The sequence below is a fragment of the Ambystoma mexicanum genome, chromosome 14 (assembly GCF_040938575.1).
Source record: "Ambystoma mexicanum isolate Mex_15411 chromosome 14, UKY_AmexF1_1, whole genome shotgun sequence".
NCBI lineage: Eukaryota > Metazoa > Chordata > Amphibia > Caudata > Ambystomatidae > Ambystoma > Ambystoma mexicanum.
The window spans coordinates 88,322,221-88,342,338 of NC_090940.1; the positions used below are offsets into that span (position 1 = coordinate 88,322,221).

Here is a 20,118-nt window from a genome sequence, read left to right on the forward strand (position 1 = left end):
GTCAGTGAGGTGAAGCTGTGCCTCTCTGAGCACAGTGAGCAGAGAGTCCACGTCTGGTTGCCCCCAGGTAACTCAGGGTGATCAACCCCAAGTTCCTTGCACATATTTCAAAAAAAGGTAGCGGGCGCTCCTCTCCAGAAGGAACCTGGCATGATAACCTGTTCTGAGGTGAGAGTTTGCAGCACACGCTTTTTGCTCACTGTACCTTTCACAGATGGGAAATATCCATTTGCATAACAGTCTTTGTCCCACCCACATGGGCAGTCCAGCACCGAAATGCTATGGCAATTCCTCTCTGAACAAGAGTACCAACAGCAACCCAATATACATGTTTCAGCCTTGTTGGGCCTCCTCAGTGAGGTGAAGCTTTGCCTCTCTGAGCACAGTGAGCAGGGAGTCCACGTCTGGTTGCCCCAGGTAACTCAGGGTGACCAACCCCAAGTTCCTTGCTAATATTTCAAAAAAGGTAGCAGCTGCTCCTCTACAGAAAGATCATTGCATGATAACCTGTTCTGAGGTGAGAGTTTGCAGCACACGCTTTTCAGAGAGGACTTGCCATAGCATTTTGGTGCTGGACTGCCCATGTGGGCAGTACAAAGACTGATATGCAAATGTATATTTCCCATCTGTGAAAGGTACAGTGAGCAAAAAGCGTGTGCTGCAAACTCTCACCTCAGAACAGGTTATCATGCCATGTTCTTTCTGGAGAGGAGCGCCTGCTACCTTTTTTGAAATAATTGTTTATAACATAAGGTTGGTGCCCTTGCATCAAGCTATCTGCTATACTGGGATGCCCACAAAGCTTTGTCTGGAGGGGTGGGCGAGTGTGGCGCTACATCTGCTCAGAGGTTTAATAGCCTGTTGATGCATCATATTCAATATGCTGATTGTTTATTGAACTTATCACAGATTGTATGTGTGAGTAATGCTAAACTGCAGAGCCAATCCTTAGTATAACAACAGATCGGAGGCTATACTGCCAGCATTGCTCACACAATTTCATCAATGCCTTTACTGTACTGAATTGTTCATTTGTGTTGGCAAATGCAAAAATAAAGTAGCAAAGACTTACCATCTGTCGCCATAATCAGAAGGGAGAGCACACACTTCAGGCAGTGAAATTGAGAGGGTAGGCTTAAGGATCTCCACTCCCTAGTTAGTTATCCAAATGCATTAATAGAACTACACCCAAAAGTTTGAAAAGTCCCATGCCAAGTTTGCAAAGTTCACCACCCTGGTGCCCGGAGAGCCTGTCTTGCCTCTTAATAACTAATCATATAGAGCAGACATTCCAACAGCTAAGCTCACCTTGGCCTTTTCCATCTTCGGGTGAAAGTGTCAGGAGACCCTTGCACCTGAAGGTGGGTTGTATTATTGATGTGGCTAAATGAAGATGTAACTTCTGATAGCTAGTGACCCTTTACCTGAAGGTGAGTTATCATTTTTATAATTAATTGAAGTTGTAAGTTCTCAGAGCCATGCCTTATTAAGTGTTACATAATAATGTAAAATGTTGAATGAGAACTATAACGTGCTTTTTCTTGGTAGAAGATTATTTTATCCTGACATTCGGCTGCTTATCCCTAAAGAGATATCTGGTCAGAGATGTGCTGGCTGGGGATATTGACATAATTGTCTGGAACATTGTCTGATAAGTTTGGGAGTGTCTGATATGCAAGTGCTGGTAATCCATGAAACCTTAGCGCTTTGGGCCAGCTGACCTATACTACTCTATACCATCCCCCTTCTCAGCTCTGACTTCTGAGATATGCCAAGATCTGAAACAGAATCAGCGGCAAGTCACAGGCAAGGGCCCTGCCAAGCCATCACAGAAACTGGGGGATGTTCCTCAGGCCCTGTGTACATTCCTCCTCGCCTTTGTACTGTTGTTCCCATCCTTCGTCTTTCTTTCACCACCAGTCTCCTCCTCACTTCTCTGTTTTTATTCTCGTCTTTGATCTTTCCCTTCACCAACTCCAGGCTCTCCCTCATACTTCCTTCTTTCCTTCTTCATCTTTGATATTTCCTTTCTCCAACTCAAGTATCTCCCTCACGTGTGTTCATTCCTACTTCCTGTTCGCTCAGTCACATTTCTTCCATCCTCTTCCTTGGTCTTGCCCCCTCCAACTCTGACCTCTCTCCCTTTTCGTTTCTTTCTCCTTCTTCATTCTCACTCTGTTTGCGCACCTCGTTTCTCTGATCTCCTTCCAAACTCCCTTGTAATCATGAACCTTCCCTTTTTATACTCAACCCCGGGAACAATAGTAACACTAATGGTTTACTGGAGACACCTGGGCCAGTTGGTGGTGGGAAGTAAGTGATTGGTCAACAAATATGTGGCCCTCCTCTTGAGCATGTGTGCTGAATAATGAGTTGATTACTTGTCACATGCCTTTGGCTCAGCGGACCGCACTGATAAAATCGAGACCCACCATCTTAGTTAGGTGGCCTCATCATAATGGCCGCCCAGCTGTACCGTGGCATCCTTGAGCTCGCCTGTGTACCCCTTGGATTGCTTGTAACTCATTCCCTGACTTCCATTCATGGGCCCCTCCCCTCTGAGCCAAATAACTGGAAAGGGTTTTTTAGTCTGTAAGCATCTCTATGATCTTGTTCATAGACTATGCACTTTTGTGGTAGTTCCTCACAGTGATACCTGCTAAGTCTGCAGTCCCGACTCACAGACTGTTCCTGTCACCTGTGATGCTCAGAGTATGTTTCCTCTGTGTTACGCATCTCTGGGTGTGTGCATGTGGGGCAGGTCAGTAGGATGAGAATGGTGGAGGGGCTCTTGGGGCAGCCCCTATTCCAACCCTGGGGTCAGCATCGTAATGCGCGTGTCGTTTCATGGCAGAGTCTCTCACACTCCTTCCCCTGTGTGCCCCATGTATGTTTGTCATCCACCCTCCCCTTCCTATTTGTCTCCCCCTAGGTTATTTGTTGATGGGAGGGGGAGGTTAGTTCAGGAAATCTACATGAGTCTGAATCTTCCTTCTCTGTGCTCAGTGGCAAAGATGAAAGGTTGAAAGGCCAGGAACCACTTCATGATTTGGGGAGATGTGGTGTATCCCTGTTTCTGGTTATGCTGATTAAAGAGGCGGTATCATCAATATGCACACCTGTGAATTCGTTATGAGACGAGAGTCCAGAAGTCGTTGCAATGTTGCTGGGGCCTCTTGTAGCCCGAAGGACAGCATGGAAAACTGGAAACAACATTCTGTAATACAGAATACTTCTCATTGACCTCTGATGGCAGGGGGCTTGTAAGTAGATCCTAGGGAGGGTTGACATGGAGTTATAGATGCATGCACTCATCATCTGTAGTATCTTGATTATCATGGGGATAGGGTATGCATCAAACTGGGATATATCATTATCTTTCTGAAGGTTCTTACAGAAGCACTACCTGCCAGCAGGTTTGGCCACCAGTACAATTGGGAAATGCCACTTGCTGTGTGAGGGCTCTTAAGCCCATAGGGTGATCCTTTTCTATATGTGGCTGCTTGTAACCTGCCATTGGGCGTCCTATCTGATAAGAGCATCCTTGCCAAACATTTCTAACCCATAGCCTTCCTGTCCAGAAGCTTCTTGGGTGAGGGGAGTTCTAGCCGCCCCCCATCTGCTGGTGCTTGGGAAAATACTCTAAAATGAGAATCATTACGATTAGATGAGCTTTGAGGGCTGGTGGACCCTCAGCCTCTTTGGTCAATGCATTTTCTGCTGCCTCTTTCATCCTGGCAGTCGGTCAGTCGGTCAGGTGTCTACCCACTGCTCTCTCGTACCAATGTCTTGCCAGGGGCTCACCTTGGCTAAACCATCAATGGTCTTCCTCTTGAATGGCTGAGAGCAACACAATTCAGCTTGTCTCTTATTGTAGGATGCAAGGGGTCTCTCTCCGACTGTGGGGAGACAGCCCTAGGATCGTTCTCAACGGGGAAGCCCTAATAATGGGACATGCTTGTAATCTTTTCCCACCTTAAAGATAACTATTCTTTTCACTCTTCACTCACCTCCACTCCCGTTCACCAACTGTCCATTCTCAACTGCCAAAATTGTTTGCCTGTGATTGGTCCTGTGTGTTGTCAATCTTATTTTTTTCCCACAGTGATGTATTCCCTGTAATACAACTGCAGAGCCCCACATCCCGCTACAGTGAAGAATTACCCACTGCAGTTCAGGCAGGCTATCCAACAAACAGAAGCGCCAGAAACACTCGAAGGTCTGAGATGTGTTAACTCCTTGTCACCTAATTGGCAGTTGACTCTTCCTTTCAGTCTTTAAATGACAAACCAACCACCTGTGACTTTTCCCCAATGGCATGGGATAAACCTGGTAGTTGATGAAGCCATCGCATTGTGAATATCGGGTTCCCTAACTCCTGGGCAAGACTGCCCTGCCAGCATGCTAAGAGCCATGAACTCCAAGACTCTCATCATTCAATGGTAGGATGCTGAAAACAGCAGGCGCAGAGCCATGGAACAGCCTGAGTCGGTGCCCTTGGGTACGAAGTACATCACAAACATTTCAGGAAATGTCTTAAGACTCATTTGTCCAAGAAGTTCCTTGATCCTAAATGCTGTCTGTCTTCAAAACTGGAAGGCACAGAATTATGAGAGGAGCATAACCCAGAAGTATCTGAAGCCTTTCTTTTGGACCCTGCAATTACTTGAAATGTTTGCTTGTGCTGCACATCAATTTGTCAATATGTTTTGCCTAGTGCATTGCACGTATCCATGTCCTCCCTTTGCACCTAACTGATCTGGAATGTTCCAAGGCTGTGATTGATCAGACCCTTCTTTCCCCACTGCCCCTCCCCTTTTTCCTCTTGGGGTGCTACACATTGATAATAGTGTTGGGGCGGGTTGTACACTCTGGTAAAGGCATGCTATCCCAAGGTAACCATGTAGGGCATTACCAGGAATGGCAGCCATTTCCAGGATGGTACAGCCTGCCCACAAGGCCATTATGGCCCATTCCGTGTAGGCAAAGTGGGTGAGGGGGAGACGAACGAAACAAAGGGAGAGGTGAGCGTGACAACGTGATCGGCCCGTACAGACTAAAGAAGAGGCTGTTTCAAGTAGACCCAACGTGGGATATCTATGTGGACGTATGGAGCAGAGAGCTGTGGGTGAGCTGGGCAGGAAAGCCGAAAGATGGGGCAGCGGATACATGAAGCCGGAGGCTGGCATGGGAAGTGGAGCAGAGAAAATTATGCAACATGAAAAGGGCAGCAAGCTGCGAATAGTACATCCGAGACTCTGCACCAATCGAATGTGGAGCAGGCAGGCTCGCCCAGAAGGTTATGACCATGTTCCCTGCGCCCTGATTAGTGGCGGAAATTTTGCAGCTGCTAAATTAAAGAGAGAAAGAAATACATGTGTTGGATGCTGATTGCAACTTCCTCCATGCATTTTCTTTGTACGGCGCTCTACAATTAAGTATTCTGTAACAATGCACATTTTCCAAGGAATTCGCAGAAACAATAGTCATCACTAACTTCCTTGAGAAAATCCACACCTCCATGTTCATTCACATCTTGTACAGCAGCTCAGTTGGAAGGAGCAGAGTGTCATCATCCACTTCTACCTTCAGGTAAGCCTTTGCCAAAGCTCACCGCTGCTGCATTGCTGCGCCGCACAGCGCCCTACTGCTTTGTGTATTTAAATTATCCTGTGCCACCTACATCCCGCTGCCACCCCCCAACCCCTTCTGGCCCCCCTTTACTGACTGCCTCCCACTACCCCTGTGATCGTGCTTGCCGCCAGCCATCCATTGCCTGCTTACACCGAGTCTGCTCCCCTACTGAAAGATCAGTGCTCTCTTGCTTACCCCAGCATAGCACAGAACTACCCTGTAGCCTGCGCAAGGTTCACACAACTGCTAGTCAGATTCCCTCAGGGACCCCTCCACCCCTTCTCTCCACCTGGCCTGACTCTCCCATTCATCCTAGCCATGCACGTCAGGATGTCAATCCTACGCACACCAACCCCAAATGTGGTGGACACCTTTTCCTGAAATGGCCCTACGGCAACACCTGAAAATGACTGCCACCAGGGCGAGCCTTGATACCATACCTGAGGATGCCTCTGCCTGAAATGGCCCTGTGGCAACACCTGCCCATGACACCTCCACCAGGGCAAACCTTGATACCAGACCTGAGGATGCCTCTGCCTGAAACGGCCCAGTGGCAACACCTGCGCATGACACCTCCACTAGGTTGGACCTGAACACACGACCTGCATCTGAGCCCCACCACGCAAATCTTTTAAAGGGGGTAACCAGCTTCACTTAGCTACCCTCAATTCTTGCTCTGCTATCAAACACTCCTCTGACATCTGTCACCTCTATGAAGACCTTGACGTCCTTGCTCTCACTGAGACGTGGTTCAAGGCCAGCTCCATCACATCTTTTGACACTCTTCTCCCTGAGGGCTTCAAGATCCTGTTCCAAGCCCAGGCCCTCCCGGCCTGGTGATGGAGTGACTCCGTTCTTCCCTGAGTGGGTTCCTGCCTCCATCATTCCCACTCAAGCCTACTCATCCTTTGAAATCCTAGTCTGCAGGCTGTCTGTCTCAAATATTCTCTCTCTTACTCTCACTATCATCTACAGACCCCCCCCGGACCATCCTCCCCTTCCTCTCAGAATGGGCCAACCTTTCCTCCTCTCTTCTTGCCTCCTGCCCCAAACGTATCTTCCTTGGTGACCTTAACATCCATCTAGACTCTCTTGATGGGGCCACTGTTCTCTTTTCCACAAACTCTGCAACACTCTCTCCCTTCCCTCTGACCCAACCCTCTCTGTTGGACACACCTTGGATGTTCTCATCTCAATAGACATCCTTCTCTCTCACCCTCTCACTACCCCTCTCTCCTGGTCGGACCACTCTCTCCTCTCTTCCCACATTGATCTACCCTATCCCCTGATGCCTTCGTCCTGCACTGCCAGTCTCCTCTGTAATTCGACTGATGAAGCGTGTGTGAGTTGCTGAATTTGCCTCTTCCTTCATCTCTCCTCTGCCCTTGTCATTAGACTCTCCTTCTAACTCTGTTCTAGCTTACCTCTATCTCTCTATCTATAACACCCTGCACATCCTTGCCCCGTCATGAGGATCCGCATGAAGCCTGCCTCCAAATGCAACTCCTGGTATGACTCCGGCTTGGCCACTTTGAAACGCAAGTGCAAAGCTGCAGAGCGGAAGTGGCAGGCATCTAGCTCATCCTCTGACAAACTGGCCTGTCGCCTACTCCAAAGGCAATATATCTCCATCTGCTCCAAGAAGAGGGCTCATGTCCAAGCCTGCATCTCTGGAGCCACCAATAATACAGCTGAACTCTTTAAACTCTGCAAGGAACTTACCAATCCTACTGCAGTCTCCTCCTCTCCTCCCTCCCAGGCCCTCTGCTCTGCTCTGGCCACCCACTTTTCCTCCAAAACTATGGACATCCTGTCCTCTCTGTCATCTGCTCACCCCCCTTCTCTCGCCTCTTTTGGCCAGCCCCATCACCTCCATACTCTTCTCTTTCTCTCCCATTGCACCAGATGAGATCTCTAGAGTTGTCAGCTCTATGAAGGTCTCCTCTAAACAGGTGCTCCCCTGCTCCTCTAGAACCATCAAGGACTACATTGCCTCTCTTGCTCCAGCCTTGGCTGACCTCTGCAACCACTCATTTGCCACTAGCTCCTTCCCTCAATCTCTCAAGCACTCTCTTGTGCACCCTCTCCTAAAAACACAGTCTGCTGACCCTTCTTGCTGGTCTAACTATCGCCCTATCTCTATCACCCCTTTTTTGGGCAAACTCATGGAGAAGCTTGTCATCCCCCAACTGACCCTCCACACCGAAATGGCTGTCTGCCTCCACGACCACCAGTCTGGTTTTAGGGCTGCCAGAGGCATGGAAACTGCTCTCCTGAACACCCGTGAAGACCTTCTCTACAACCTGGACTCCAAAACTCCCTCTGTTCTGATCCTCCTCAATCAATCACTCTTCTGCTTTTGACACAGTCAACCACTCCATCCTCATAAACCGTCTCCATGATACCCTAGGCATCACGGACTAAGCACTGGCATGGCTGACCTCCTTCCTTTCAAACAGACCTTCCCAAGTGCAAATGGGCCTCTTTCTTTCTCTCCTCCACCTCACTCTCTACTTGTGGCATCCCTCCAGACTCATTCCTATCACCTTGGCTCTTCAACATCTACCTGGCCCCTATGGTCAGTGTTACGCAGGTGACACACAGCTCTCTTTCAAGCTGCCTTCCTCTCCCTCCTCCTCCCTCATACCTAACTGCCTGACTGCTAACCAGGCGTGGTGTTCTATCAATGATGGCTGCCTTAATGCCAGTAATACAGAGATCCTTCTCATTGGGATGCCTGTTCCTTCTTTCCCCCACACTCTCTAACCTGACTCCCTTGGTCCTCTCCCTTCACCCACTTGTGAGGCAAAAAACCTTGGGCTCATCTTTGACTCCTCTCTCCACACATCATCCCGGGAGAATAGCTTAACAGCAACGTGCGCGCCTTGGAAGCAAGACGACACGAAGCAACACAGGTCGATCCCCGGGTCCGGCTTAGAAACCTCTGGGTGTTCAAGCACGTTATAAATACGCAACTAAGACAAAAAAAAAAACAATTACACAACTGAAAAAACAAACAATTCCTGTAACAGCGCCTCGATGCCCGTGGGCTGTGTGACCGCTTTAAAAATGCAAAATAAAATAAAAAATAAATAAAAATCATGGACCTTGCAAGGCCTTGCATCTCCTCAGGGGCATTCTACCTTTCCTCACCTTCCCCAGAAGCTCAAATCTCCAGGGCCCTGGTTCTCTCTAGGCAAGCCTACTGCAACAGCCTATTCCTCAATCTGCCTCTTTCCTCCTTTCGCCCCCTTCAACTAATCCAGAATAGTACTGCAAGACTAATATTTGGCCTCAAGCCCAGGGACCACATCTCTTCAGCCCTAAAATCTCTCCACTGGCTCCCGGTGACTGCAAGAATCAAATCCAAGGCCCTTTGCATTATCCACAAGGCTGTCTGGGGCCTGGGACCACTTTACATCTAGCTTTCCCTCCCTAAATACCTCCCGGCCAGGGTCATTCTGTCTTCTGGCTTCAACTCTCTGCAGGTCAAACATTTCTCCAAGCAGTGAATGGGAGGTAGATCCTTTTCTTCAGCTGGCTCCTCCCTCTGGAACGGCCTCCCTCCCCCCTGAGACTTGAGCCAGATCTTCTTAAGTTCTGGAAACTTTACTTTCGTTTTCTTCTCTTCCTTCCCTCTCCCTTTCCCTTGCAAAATCTCCATCTGCCGCTGCAACCGGAGCCTGGTATTTTCAGAGTCATACAGGTGCCAGACCACCCCCTACCAGTCCCCCCGCATCCTTTGCCAGCACTTGTCCTCATGCTCCCTTCCCTGGAGTAGCCCAACCTGGTCCTCCCTGCCGCCACACTCATCCTCCATACCCCCCTTCACCTGGCACTTGCCGCCTTGGCCCGGCCAGCACTTTCCCACCTCCACCCTTGGGGGTGCCCCACTCCTGCACTTCTCCATCTACCCCCTCCCTCCTTGCACTTCCCTCTTGTTATGTACTTGCACGGTAGGATTGTTACATGGTCAATATGACCGTTTTTGTTCTAGGTTTTTTTATTTCTATGTCTCCCCACCCCCTATCTTGTCTTGTGGTGCCTGGAATTGCCTTTGTATAGGGGCCATACAAATGTCCAATAAATAAAGAAAATATCTGCCCCACTACCTACATGATGCACACCTATCACAACACTGCGCCTAGGTGCTGAACCTCATTTCCAGTGTTATGCCGATGACACACAGCTTTCCTTCAAACTTCACTTTAGCTCCCCCTCTTCCTCCTCTCTCATCCTCCACTGTCTGTCCGCCATTCAGGCATGGTGTGCAGCGAATTATCTCTGTTTCGATGCCAGTAAGACGGAGATCCTCGTCATAGGGACATCTGTGCCCTCTTTTCCGCCTACTCTTTGGCCACCATCTCTGGGCCCTCTACCCCCACCATCTTGTGAGGCCAAAGAACTTGGGGTCATCTTCGACTACACCCTCTCCTTCACCCCTCACATCATGGACGTTATCAAAAAGCCCCACTTCCAGCTCCACCTCCTTAGCGGTATTCTTCCTTTTCTCACCTTCGCCTGGAAGCTCAATGTCTCCAGAGCTCTGTTCCTTTCCAGGCTGGAGTACTGCAACAGCCTCTTTCTCAGTCTCCCTCTCTCCTCTCTTTGGCCCCTCCAGCTAATCCAGAATAACGCTGCAAGACCTATCCTTGGCCTCAAGCCTAGGTACCGTATCTCTCCAGCCATAAAATCTATCCACTGGCTCCTGGTGGCTGCAAGGATCAAATTCAAGACCCTCTGCATCCTCCACAAGGCCTTTGGGGGCCTGGGACCATGCTGTCTCCAAATTTCCCTCCCTGAATACTCCCTTGCTAGAGCCCTACGCTCCTCTAATTCCAACTCTCTGACTATCAAACGCTTCTCTAGGCAGAGAGTATGGGGCAAATCTCTCTCCATGGCTGGTGCCTCCCTTTGGAACAGCTTTCCTGCCCCTCTCAGATTTGAGCCGGACCTCCTTAAGTTCTGGAAACTGCTCAAAGGTCTGCTCTTCTCTACCTCATTCCCTTCCTTGCTAATCACCCCTACACTGCTGTGACCGGCGTCCTGATCCACATGAACCTTACAGGATCTCGAGCCCTTCCTCCTAGTCATTACCAGCACCACCCCATACCCCCCACTGCATTGACCTTCGGGCCCCTGTCTGATGGCTCTACATACCACCCTTGAGAGCTGCTGTACTAGCACCTAGCCTGAAGTTCTCCTCCTTGGCTCTTCTTAGCACTTCCCTCCCGGGCCCTCCTCCAGCACTTGTCCTCTCCTCTACTCCCCCTTTCCTTCGCCCTCCCCTGTACTTCTCTTCAATGCACTTTCACGGCCGAATGTCACATGGCCTAGTAGGACCACGACTGTTTATATATTATTGTTGCTCTTAGTTTTCTTGCACTGTTATTTCCACTGTTCCCTTCCCATTTAGGCTTGTGGTGCTTGAAACACAGTTCTGTTGTATAAAGCGCCTTACAAATTATCAATAATTGAAATAAATAAATAAAAACAACGCCACTTCCTCTAATCCCGCACATGGCCCTCCTCCACCTCTGCGCTGCCTTCCCTCCAGCAGACTCTAGGTCAATCGCCTGCCTACCTAACCGCACTACCTCTGCCAGCTCTCCTCCCATACCCAAGTGCCCTCTGACCTCCAAAACTCCTCCCACCACTGCTCTCCTTTGCACCCTAATCAATGCACGATCCATGGTAACACATGCTACCTACGTATAGGACCTCTTCTTCAAAAACAGCATCGATATCCTGGCTGTCACATGAAACCCGGCTCCCCTATCTGCCGGCCCCTCCCTTTCCATCTCCACCCCTCTGGCTACACCATCCTGTAAAATGACAAACCCAACAAAAAAGGCCTCTCCACACTCCATTCACCTGGCCGCCTGCCACTGCACCTGGCCCTTTGGACCACGTCCAACCTGTCACCTTCAAACCCATCTCCATCGCCGACCTTGCTGCCATAATAAAAGGTCTTAAACCCGCTATATGCAAAGACGATATCTGCCCGCATCCTTAGTAAAAGAATGCACCAAACCCCTGCTTCCCCTCATCGCCTCCATCATCAACTCCTCCTTTGAAGTCGGACACATCCTCTCTCACTGAAAGAATCTTTGGGTCTCCCCCCTCCTTAAAAAGGCATTGCTGGACCCCCCCCATTCCGACCAACTACCGACTTATAACCACTGTCCCTTTTCTACTGAAATTTTTTGACAGAGTAGCCTATCTCCAAATCCAAAGCTTCCTGGAATCCCACCATATTCTCAGCTCCCGAAAATCTGGTTTCTGCCTAGGACATGGCACCGAAAAATGCCCTCCTAGACTTAAAAAAACCAACTTCAACGATGCAGCAAAATATTCCTCCTCTTGCTTCTTGACCTATCGGCCGCTTTTGATCTTGTCAACCACCAGACTCTCTGCCACCACCTCACCTCCTCAGCCTCACTTTCTATCGCAGCTACCAAATGGATCTCCTCCTTCCTTACAGACAGAAGCTCTAGTGTCTTCTCAGGTGAAGCCTCCACACTTTCCACACCCACCTCTTGCATTATCCCAAAAGGCTCCAGCGTCTCCCCCAGCCTCTATAACATCTACACCAAACCCCTAATCGACTACCTGGACTCGCCTTGGCATCTCCGACACAAACTATGCAGACAATACTCAAATTCTGGTCCCACTTTCTGGTGACCACACCCAAGACAGCCTAAAAGTTAACAAGATCTATGAAAGAATTCAAGCCTAGATGTCCACCCACTTCTTATGTCTGAATGACGTTAAAACGAAGCTCCTCCTGGTGGACACCCCCAACCATCTGGCCAAACTGGCCCCTACATATATCTCCTTCACCATCGATGGCCATGCTTACCCAGTAGCTTCTGCCGTCAAAACTCTGGGGTTAACTTGGATGCCACCCTTAATATGTCAAGGCAACTCAAACCTCCACCTCTGCCTATGCCACCAAGCTCATCCATGCAAGGAAACCTTTCTCTGTGTTGACAACCTCATCATAGTTGCTATTGCCCCTAATGGTTCAGAATTTTACTATTGGAACACCCTCATCAGAAAAGAACCTGAACAAGCTACAAATTGTACAAAACAATTCCATCTGACCTGCAGTAAACCGAAGGAAACATGACCACATCTCAGATGCCAGAAGAGCCGCTCACTGGCTCCCGGTCAGGGAAAGGATCACATTCAAAGTCCTTTCCATCTCACACCGCTGCCTTTCGAATGATGTACCTTCCTACCTTGCCCAGATGCTAAAAAGATACTCACTGGCCAGACAGCTATGCTTTCACTCAGTCACCTCCTAGCTGTACCTGGGGTTCGCCGGAAGAAAGCAGGGGGATCCAGCTTCCCACCCTTTGGAACAAGCTACCCCTCACATGACGAGCTGACCCCCTCCTACCTTTCTTTTCGCAAGAACCTCAAGACTCACCTATTTTGTTCATTTGTTTTAATCCTTCTACTTGCTTATTCTTTACTCTGCTTGGCTCACATTTTCTGTAACTAGTGCCTAGATGCCCATGGGCTTTGCGTGCTGCTATAAATACAAAATAAATAAAGCAGTATATTGCTCTTTACCACCCAAACATTAATGTCTTGTATCTGTGGAAGAAAGGCCATAAAAGCTACAAACCTCTTACCCTCTCAATGGCAAATATGTGTCAGTAACTAAAGCCACTTGATGGTTTTCTTCCTCAGGAGGTTGCAATCATTGGGCCACTACTTACCGGTTTTGTAGCATCTTCTGAGAGAGTATGAGCCTCTTGGCTCCAATGAGTTCCCACTGAAGGATCCCACCCATAGTCTCACAAGTGGAGATGGCTAACATTGTGGAGCCTTTCACCCTCACAGGCAGACAACCTCTTAAAGCAAACACTTGGTACTGAAACAGGATGCCATATTCTTTGTGGCAGGGAGTGGTGCCACTGAGACAAAATAATTCAATTGGTACGGCTTTTGTTTACATACATTTCTTCACAGCTTTTGTCAGGAATCTTCTTATATTTTTGTGACCTTCCCCTTCTTATGACTTTTTTGATCAAGTTTTCTTTCTTCCTTTACTCCTGCTTCTTTTAAGGTGAAGTGCAGTCTCAATACACCTCCTCTCTCCAGCCTTCATTCTTCCACTGTTTGGTTGACTTCAGTATTTCTCAACTAGGCGGATCAGACCAGGGGCCTGAAGAACTTTGTCACATCTTCTTATAACAATATATTGGGAGACCACACTTAACATGGGGAGTTCCTCCCCCCTCCCCAATCAAGAGGTCTCACAGTACACCGATTATTTTGGTTCAGTTAGCCCTGTCTAAGACACCTATAGAGTCACCTAAATCCCTCCCCCTGTGCCAACAATGAGCCAAGAACAAGGCCGGAGAATGGAGAGAGTATATATTTATTCAAATTATAGGTTCAAATAATAATGACTTTAAATGGCTACACACACCAACTTCTCTATAGCACAAAACAAAGCTTCGAAACAAAACACACTTGTTCCTTTTGTTTCAGATGCAGGGAACACAGACAAATAAACAGGTCAAAACTCTTGTCCCACAAGCCCCTTTTTATGTCAACATTAAATAATATCTTGGCACGTTACTATAGCACAAATATTACTTGATAAAGGGTTGATTTAAAACAAAAGGACAGTTTTGGTTTTCTAAAGATTTCACATGCAGTACTGGGGATGTTTCATTTTTCCCTGCACACTTATAAATGCTAGCAGTTTCAAAATTACCCAGACTCTTTGAGGATACTTTTGATGGATAGAACCCTTCTTCCTATTTCACCCAACAGCAATACAAAATTGTTCTGCTATCAGGGTCACTCACTGATATGATATGATATGGCATTTATAACGCGCCTATACCCAAGTGTTTCAAGGCGCAACGAGGCAACGGCGCAGGAACAGAGGGAAGACAAAGATCCTACTAGGCCAGGTGTCATTCAGATCGCGCAAGTGCATAGGAAGGGGGAAGGGCAAAGTGCAGTACAAGGGATAATAGAATAAATAACAATAAGAAAAGTATGGCCGCAGCTCTCAGAAAAGAGTGTATATTTGTCAGTGGGGAATTACACTTAGTTTCAATTTGCAAAGCACTCCTCTCCACAGCACCAAAACCCCAGGCATCATTGATATGCAGCACCCCTCTATTTAAAGGCCAGATCTAGGGAGTGGGCAAAGTTAGGAATTTCATTTTGGGCTAAGTGCACCCCTTTGTGTAAAGGCAAGGTCTGGGGAGTGGGGACAGTTAGGAATTTCATTTTGGGTCAAGTGCACCCCTTTGTGTAAAGGCATGTTCTGGAGAGTGGGGACAGTTAGGAATTTCATTTTGGGCCAAAAGCACCTCTTGGTGTAAAGAAGTCTGGGGATGACAGGAAAAACAAATGTACCTGATTACTTTAAATGACTACAATATATCTTCCCTCTAGGAAGGAGGGCAGAGGTTTCAAACTCCCCCGAGCTTCTCCTGCATCAATCTATATGGGAGTTAATTACATTAATATTCAGTAAAATATGCTAAGGGTCTACACCATTGCCCCCACCCACAATTAAGGGAAAATATTAAGACAGCCAGATCCCCACACACTTCGTTTCATTTGGATAATCTACTCACATTGGAAGCCTCCGTTTTTGGCACTCAGGAAAGTCAGCAAGCCTCCTCTTTTGGGGAAGCGCCAGGGTCTGGTCGGGCACTTCAGTCAAAGATAATCACCAGCATCCATCCCTCATTTGGCTCTCCTTAATCATAGGGCCAAACCAGTTTTTAGGCTTTCCCAGTTTCCGTCTCCCATGCAAGGTTAAGTCTCCTTCACTTTCGAGGCCTCTACGCCCAGGTAATATCAGGCGGCTTTGTCAGGATTAATCCAGATGGATTATAGGAAAGCCTTCTTCAAGATGTTTAGCAGCTCTCCCCTTTCTCCATAGAGAAAGGGCTTTCTACCCCATAAGTCACACATCCAAATATCAAAATTTGGAGGTGCCAGTTTATTGGTTCTGACTTTTCATTGGCGATGTACCCCTCTTCTTCTTCTCATTTGGTTCACCCTGCATGTCACTAAAAAGCAATACGCTCCATTCCTCATTAGGTAAGCAAAGCAAAACACACAACATTTTTTTCCGAAATCCTGCCAGATGGAAATTATTTTTGTATTATGGTCCGTCAGCAAATAAACACCAAAAATGGTACAAAATGGATTTGCTGCATTGTTGTGTAACCTTTTTATTACATTAAATAAGGGTAAAGTGACAAAAAGCGAACTGACCTCCTGTTAATAAGGCCTTGATTGTGTTAATGTCCTCTACAATGAAATCCTGTGTGCTTCCCCCCAGACACAAAACTAGCAATATGTTCCTGACCTCCTACCAACGTGTCTGGCTGGAAAAAGTGTGCGAAAAGTATGACAGGCTTATAGTCGTGTTAACGGTAAAGTAACTTGTGGATTGGACGTCTTCCTTTGCACAAGTGATCGTTTCTCCCTTCCACTCAACCATGATTTAATATCGTCACAAAACACGACTTTGTACAATTTTCCTGGAGGATTCTGATTGGTCAGCCTTTGTGCCGACACTGCTTATGTTTATTAGCTTATGCTGCATCCCGGAAGGCCCATAATGGCTGCAATCTCAAATGAGTCTCCAAACCATTTCAGATGAAATCCCATGTTTTTTTGCTGTCCTTGCTGACCAATCAGATGATCAAAATTGTACAAAAATGAACCGCCTTACTAAATATTAACCACCTTTGCTGTGCTGTGTTCTTTTTTCTACATTTTTCTGGTCTCCCCTTCTCCTCCGCCTTCGCTTCACCCTTCCCAGGCACCGCTCGATTAACCTCTTCCTCCACGGTTACCAGAGATTTTGGATAGAAACCGAGGAATATTCCTTTGAAGAGAGACTAATTCAGGATTTGGCTGTAAGTACTGATCCTGTCGGCATGAACTACTAATGAAATAGATTGTTTTTTCCCAGCGTATGCATAATCCAAAATCTGTAAATCCTTCATAGGTATTTGCACGTCTAGTTCGCACGTCTCTGTCTGTTGGTGCACTACAAGGTTGTTTGTTTTCTTTGTGTGAGTAAACGGGTATACATTGCATTGATGACATTTATTGATGCTTGTTCCTTTAATAAAGGTTTCTGTCACGAGCACAATTCTCTTGTCACAACATTCAGCGCAGGGCTTTCTTCCAACGATATCAGGAACTCATAACCAAAAGCTGTTATGGCTCAATTTGTGCCTTTCGGTGTAGTACAATATCACCGTTGTGACGGTTTTTAAAGTCTCATCCTACCCACAGAAAGTTCTTATTGGGAACGACTCTTCCTCACCATGCAAATGCTGAGGGGGTATTCATATTTTGTAAGGTTGGATTCAATCTGCAGTGGAAGATGGACGGTGGCCCATTTCATAATGGCCAATGTACATGCTGATGCGGAGTACCCGAGGGGTCAATAAAAGGGACAGAACTGGCCTGCAGAGAAGTCTGGATGATTCCCAACTGGCCAGTCCCTCTGAAAGGTCAGCCGGGCTGAGGCTTGAGGAATGTACTACCTCTTTGATATTGTACGCCCGGATGCTGAACTGAAAATACTGCCTTTTCTACGCATCTACTAAATGCTTCAGATGATGAGCAGAATTACAATGCTTCCCGCACTCACTGAGAAGTTTTTATTGTCCATCAGTTTCTAAGATACGCACCTGGCTGGACTTTCCCCCTAACTTCTCAAGGCAACGAGTTGACCCATGTTAAGGACTCCTACGTACAATTCTGCCTTATTAGACTGTTGCCTTAGTGGCTCATGGCTCTGTGTTCCGCCCACATATGAGAATGTAATGGATCCTGTAGCTGTTGGTGTAATAGTTCATTTCTTCAATGGCAGTGCACTGCTCTGGCCCATCATTGATGACGTCAGCTGGAAGCCTGCGACTCTATCATTTCTGAACACGTGAACAGTCTGCATTCTAATACTGGCCTCCAACAGGCTGAACCAGGGCCAATGCAAAATGTGGATATTTGGAAAGGCAATCTGAACTGCCAAACATATCTACTTCATTTCTTATTGGTTTTGCATTCAACTTTATTGATTTTTCGTAAAGAAGGATACATGTTTAGTTTCTTAGTTTAACACTGTGATTAGTGCAGTGTGGTGCACATGTCACTAAGGCCTCCCGGATCAGATGTACACAAAAGAACCTTTGTTTCTGGTAAATAGCCTTCAATATATCAAGAAGCAAGTCGTTGCACGGACGTAGAAAATGTTGATTTTTCTGAAAGTGTGAGATTTAACTATTTCTAAGTGATAAAGTACCATAAACCAAGAAGAACTGTGGTATCCACACCCTTTTAAAGAGGTCCATCATATCTACAATCAGCTCGCGCAGCTTGATTGCAGCCATGTTCCAGGCAAGGATGACATTCTTAATGACTAGCTTTCAAGCATGGGTTTCTAACACCCCTAATTTAGCCCCACGAAAGGCTGCAATATCGTCTGGTGAGCATAGCACGATATTGCTTCAGAACACATGAGTCTGCCACTTCTGTGGTGCAAGATTTGAGAAAGAGAAGTGATTTACCAGTTTCCATACCAGCTCAACTAAACCAACTTGACTTGCAGGTGCAATACCTGAGCCCACACTCAGCAGCCACAAAACTGAGCTCTTCCAGGTGCATGGCAGGAGTATAAGATATACTATTAATGCTCAGGAAGTATTGGACAGTAAGGCTGACGTTTGATAAAGAAATCCCTTTGTGGTCTTTGCTTCACCACTCTGAAAGGTTTAGGCGATTCTGCAGATTAGAAGATGGAAGTTGAACTTGCTTATCCGTGACTCTGCTCTTATGTATACTAGGCATAACACCTTAGCACATGCTCATTCATGCAGCACACAGAACTCCCCACATTTCTGATCTTCCCATCAGAGCAGATGCTCGTTGGGTTCCCATCTGGGAGATGTGGTGGAACTACCCTCCCCCACAGCAGGTTTTGGATGTCTGATCCCTAAACGTACACCTTACACAATTCCATTGCCCTCTGCCCCAGTATGAACTGAGAGAAAAGTGTAGTACTTTCCATCTAAAACTTATTTTCAGTCGTTGCAGGAAGCAAGTTCACATTTTGAGTGACTGATATCAAGAATTGATTGGTCTTACCTTAATAGGGAAGAGCCCTTGCACTCGGGCAGAGAATAGCTCAGGGTGGTCTGCAATGGGAGGGATTCAACTTGCGAGGTCCAAGACCTGTTCAGCCTAGAAAAGCATCACCACCTGTCTCTAGGCTGTCCGTAAATGGATGACAGCCATTAACCTGTGGCTAATCTACGCATAACTGGAATCCTCTTTTTCAGCACGCCCACTCCTACGTCCTTCCCCTTCCAATATCTGGGTTTCCCTAGACTACTCCTTCCAATCGTCAAGCTCTTTAGAAACCTAGGCCATATATTTCATGTTAGTGTGCCTTTCCCCTTTCAGACTGACAAAAAGGTACCTAAGGCAGTGTTTTAAATCGACACACTCTCTCAGATCACTCTCTACATGGAGCTGGCCTAAAAGGTAGACCTAGCCAGATCCTATCTAAATTGGGCTACTGCATTGGTGTAAATGTGGGTCTTAGGCAATATCATATTCACCAACCCAGGTTCATCCAAAGCCCTGCAGCCAGATATTAGGTCTTAAAATCTGGGGCCCTATCTCCCCTTGTTTAAAGGCCCTCCATTGACTGCTTTTGAGCATTACATTGTCCTTTAAAGTTCTTGACCTTACCAATCGTGGTCCATCTGAGAAGATCCTTGCCTAGCAAGCTTATTTTGTTTACCTAGCTGCACTTCTGAATTATGACCCCTGTGGTTGATTTGGGATTGGTCTGCTGTTAAATCAGAAATGTTTGTTCTTGCACCATATAGTGATTATTTAACGGCATTCCTTCCGTCCAACTTCTCTCCTATATACTCCCTCCCCCACTTTGCCCCTCCTTCTCGTGTACTTTGAAACAGCTTTGTTGTAATTCACCACTGTATAAAAGAGCAATAAAATAAATAATGAATAGCTATTTTTCAAGTTCTTCTTCCATACCACGAGCTGTCAAGGGGCAGCTTTTGGGCCCCTCCCTTATGGAATTAAGACCACTCAGGCAAATAACTTAAATCATCATTTCTCATAATTACTAACCCTGCAAAAAGTATTTTACACAATCACAAAACTGAATCTAGTATGTTGGGAAATCTGCCTGCAGAAACCAGCCTACAAGAAGATGGACGAGGAAGAGGAGGAAGTGACGGAGAAGAAACCTGACCCACTCCACCAGATCATTCTGCACTTCAGCCGCAATGCTCTGACAGAGAGAAGGTAGAGTGATTTCTAGAATATTTGTGAATGGTTTGAACGTGTCTTTCTGCACCACCAAACAATACATACATATGTAGGCTTTTAGACACTACCATGTAGTAGACTTGCCTACACCACTCAAACCAAATGGTGTCATCT

The 20,118-nt window shown here is 47.0% G+C and overlaps 1 protein-coding gene across 7 annotated transcripts in view; it reads left to right on the top strand.

The window, feature by feature from the left end:
* RYR3 (ryanodine receptor 3) overlaps positions 1-20,118 on the top strand; it is a 1,751,462-nt gene that overhangs the window by 1,315,908 nt on the left and 415,436 nt on the right. For 5 of the 7 annotated variants that reach the window (XM_069638566.1, XM_069638573.1, XM_069638567.1 and 2 more), the window contains 2 exons: positions 16,454-16,550; positions 19,868-19,980. In XM_069638566.1, coding sequence (XP_069494667.1) covers positions 16,454-16,550; positions 19,868-19,980 — 210 coding nt within the window. Of the gene's footprint in view, positions 1-15,967; positions 16,062-16,453; positions 16,551-19,867; positions 19,981-20,118 lie in introns of all 7 variants that reach the window. The other 2 variants (XM_069638568.1, XM_069638572.1) reach the window with 1 other exon arrangement.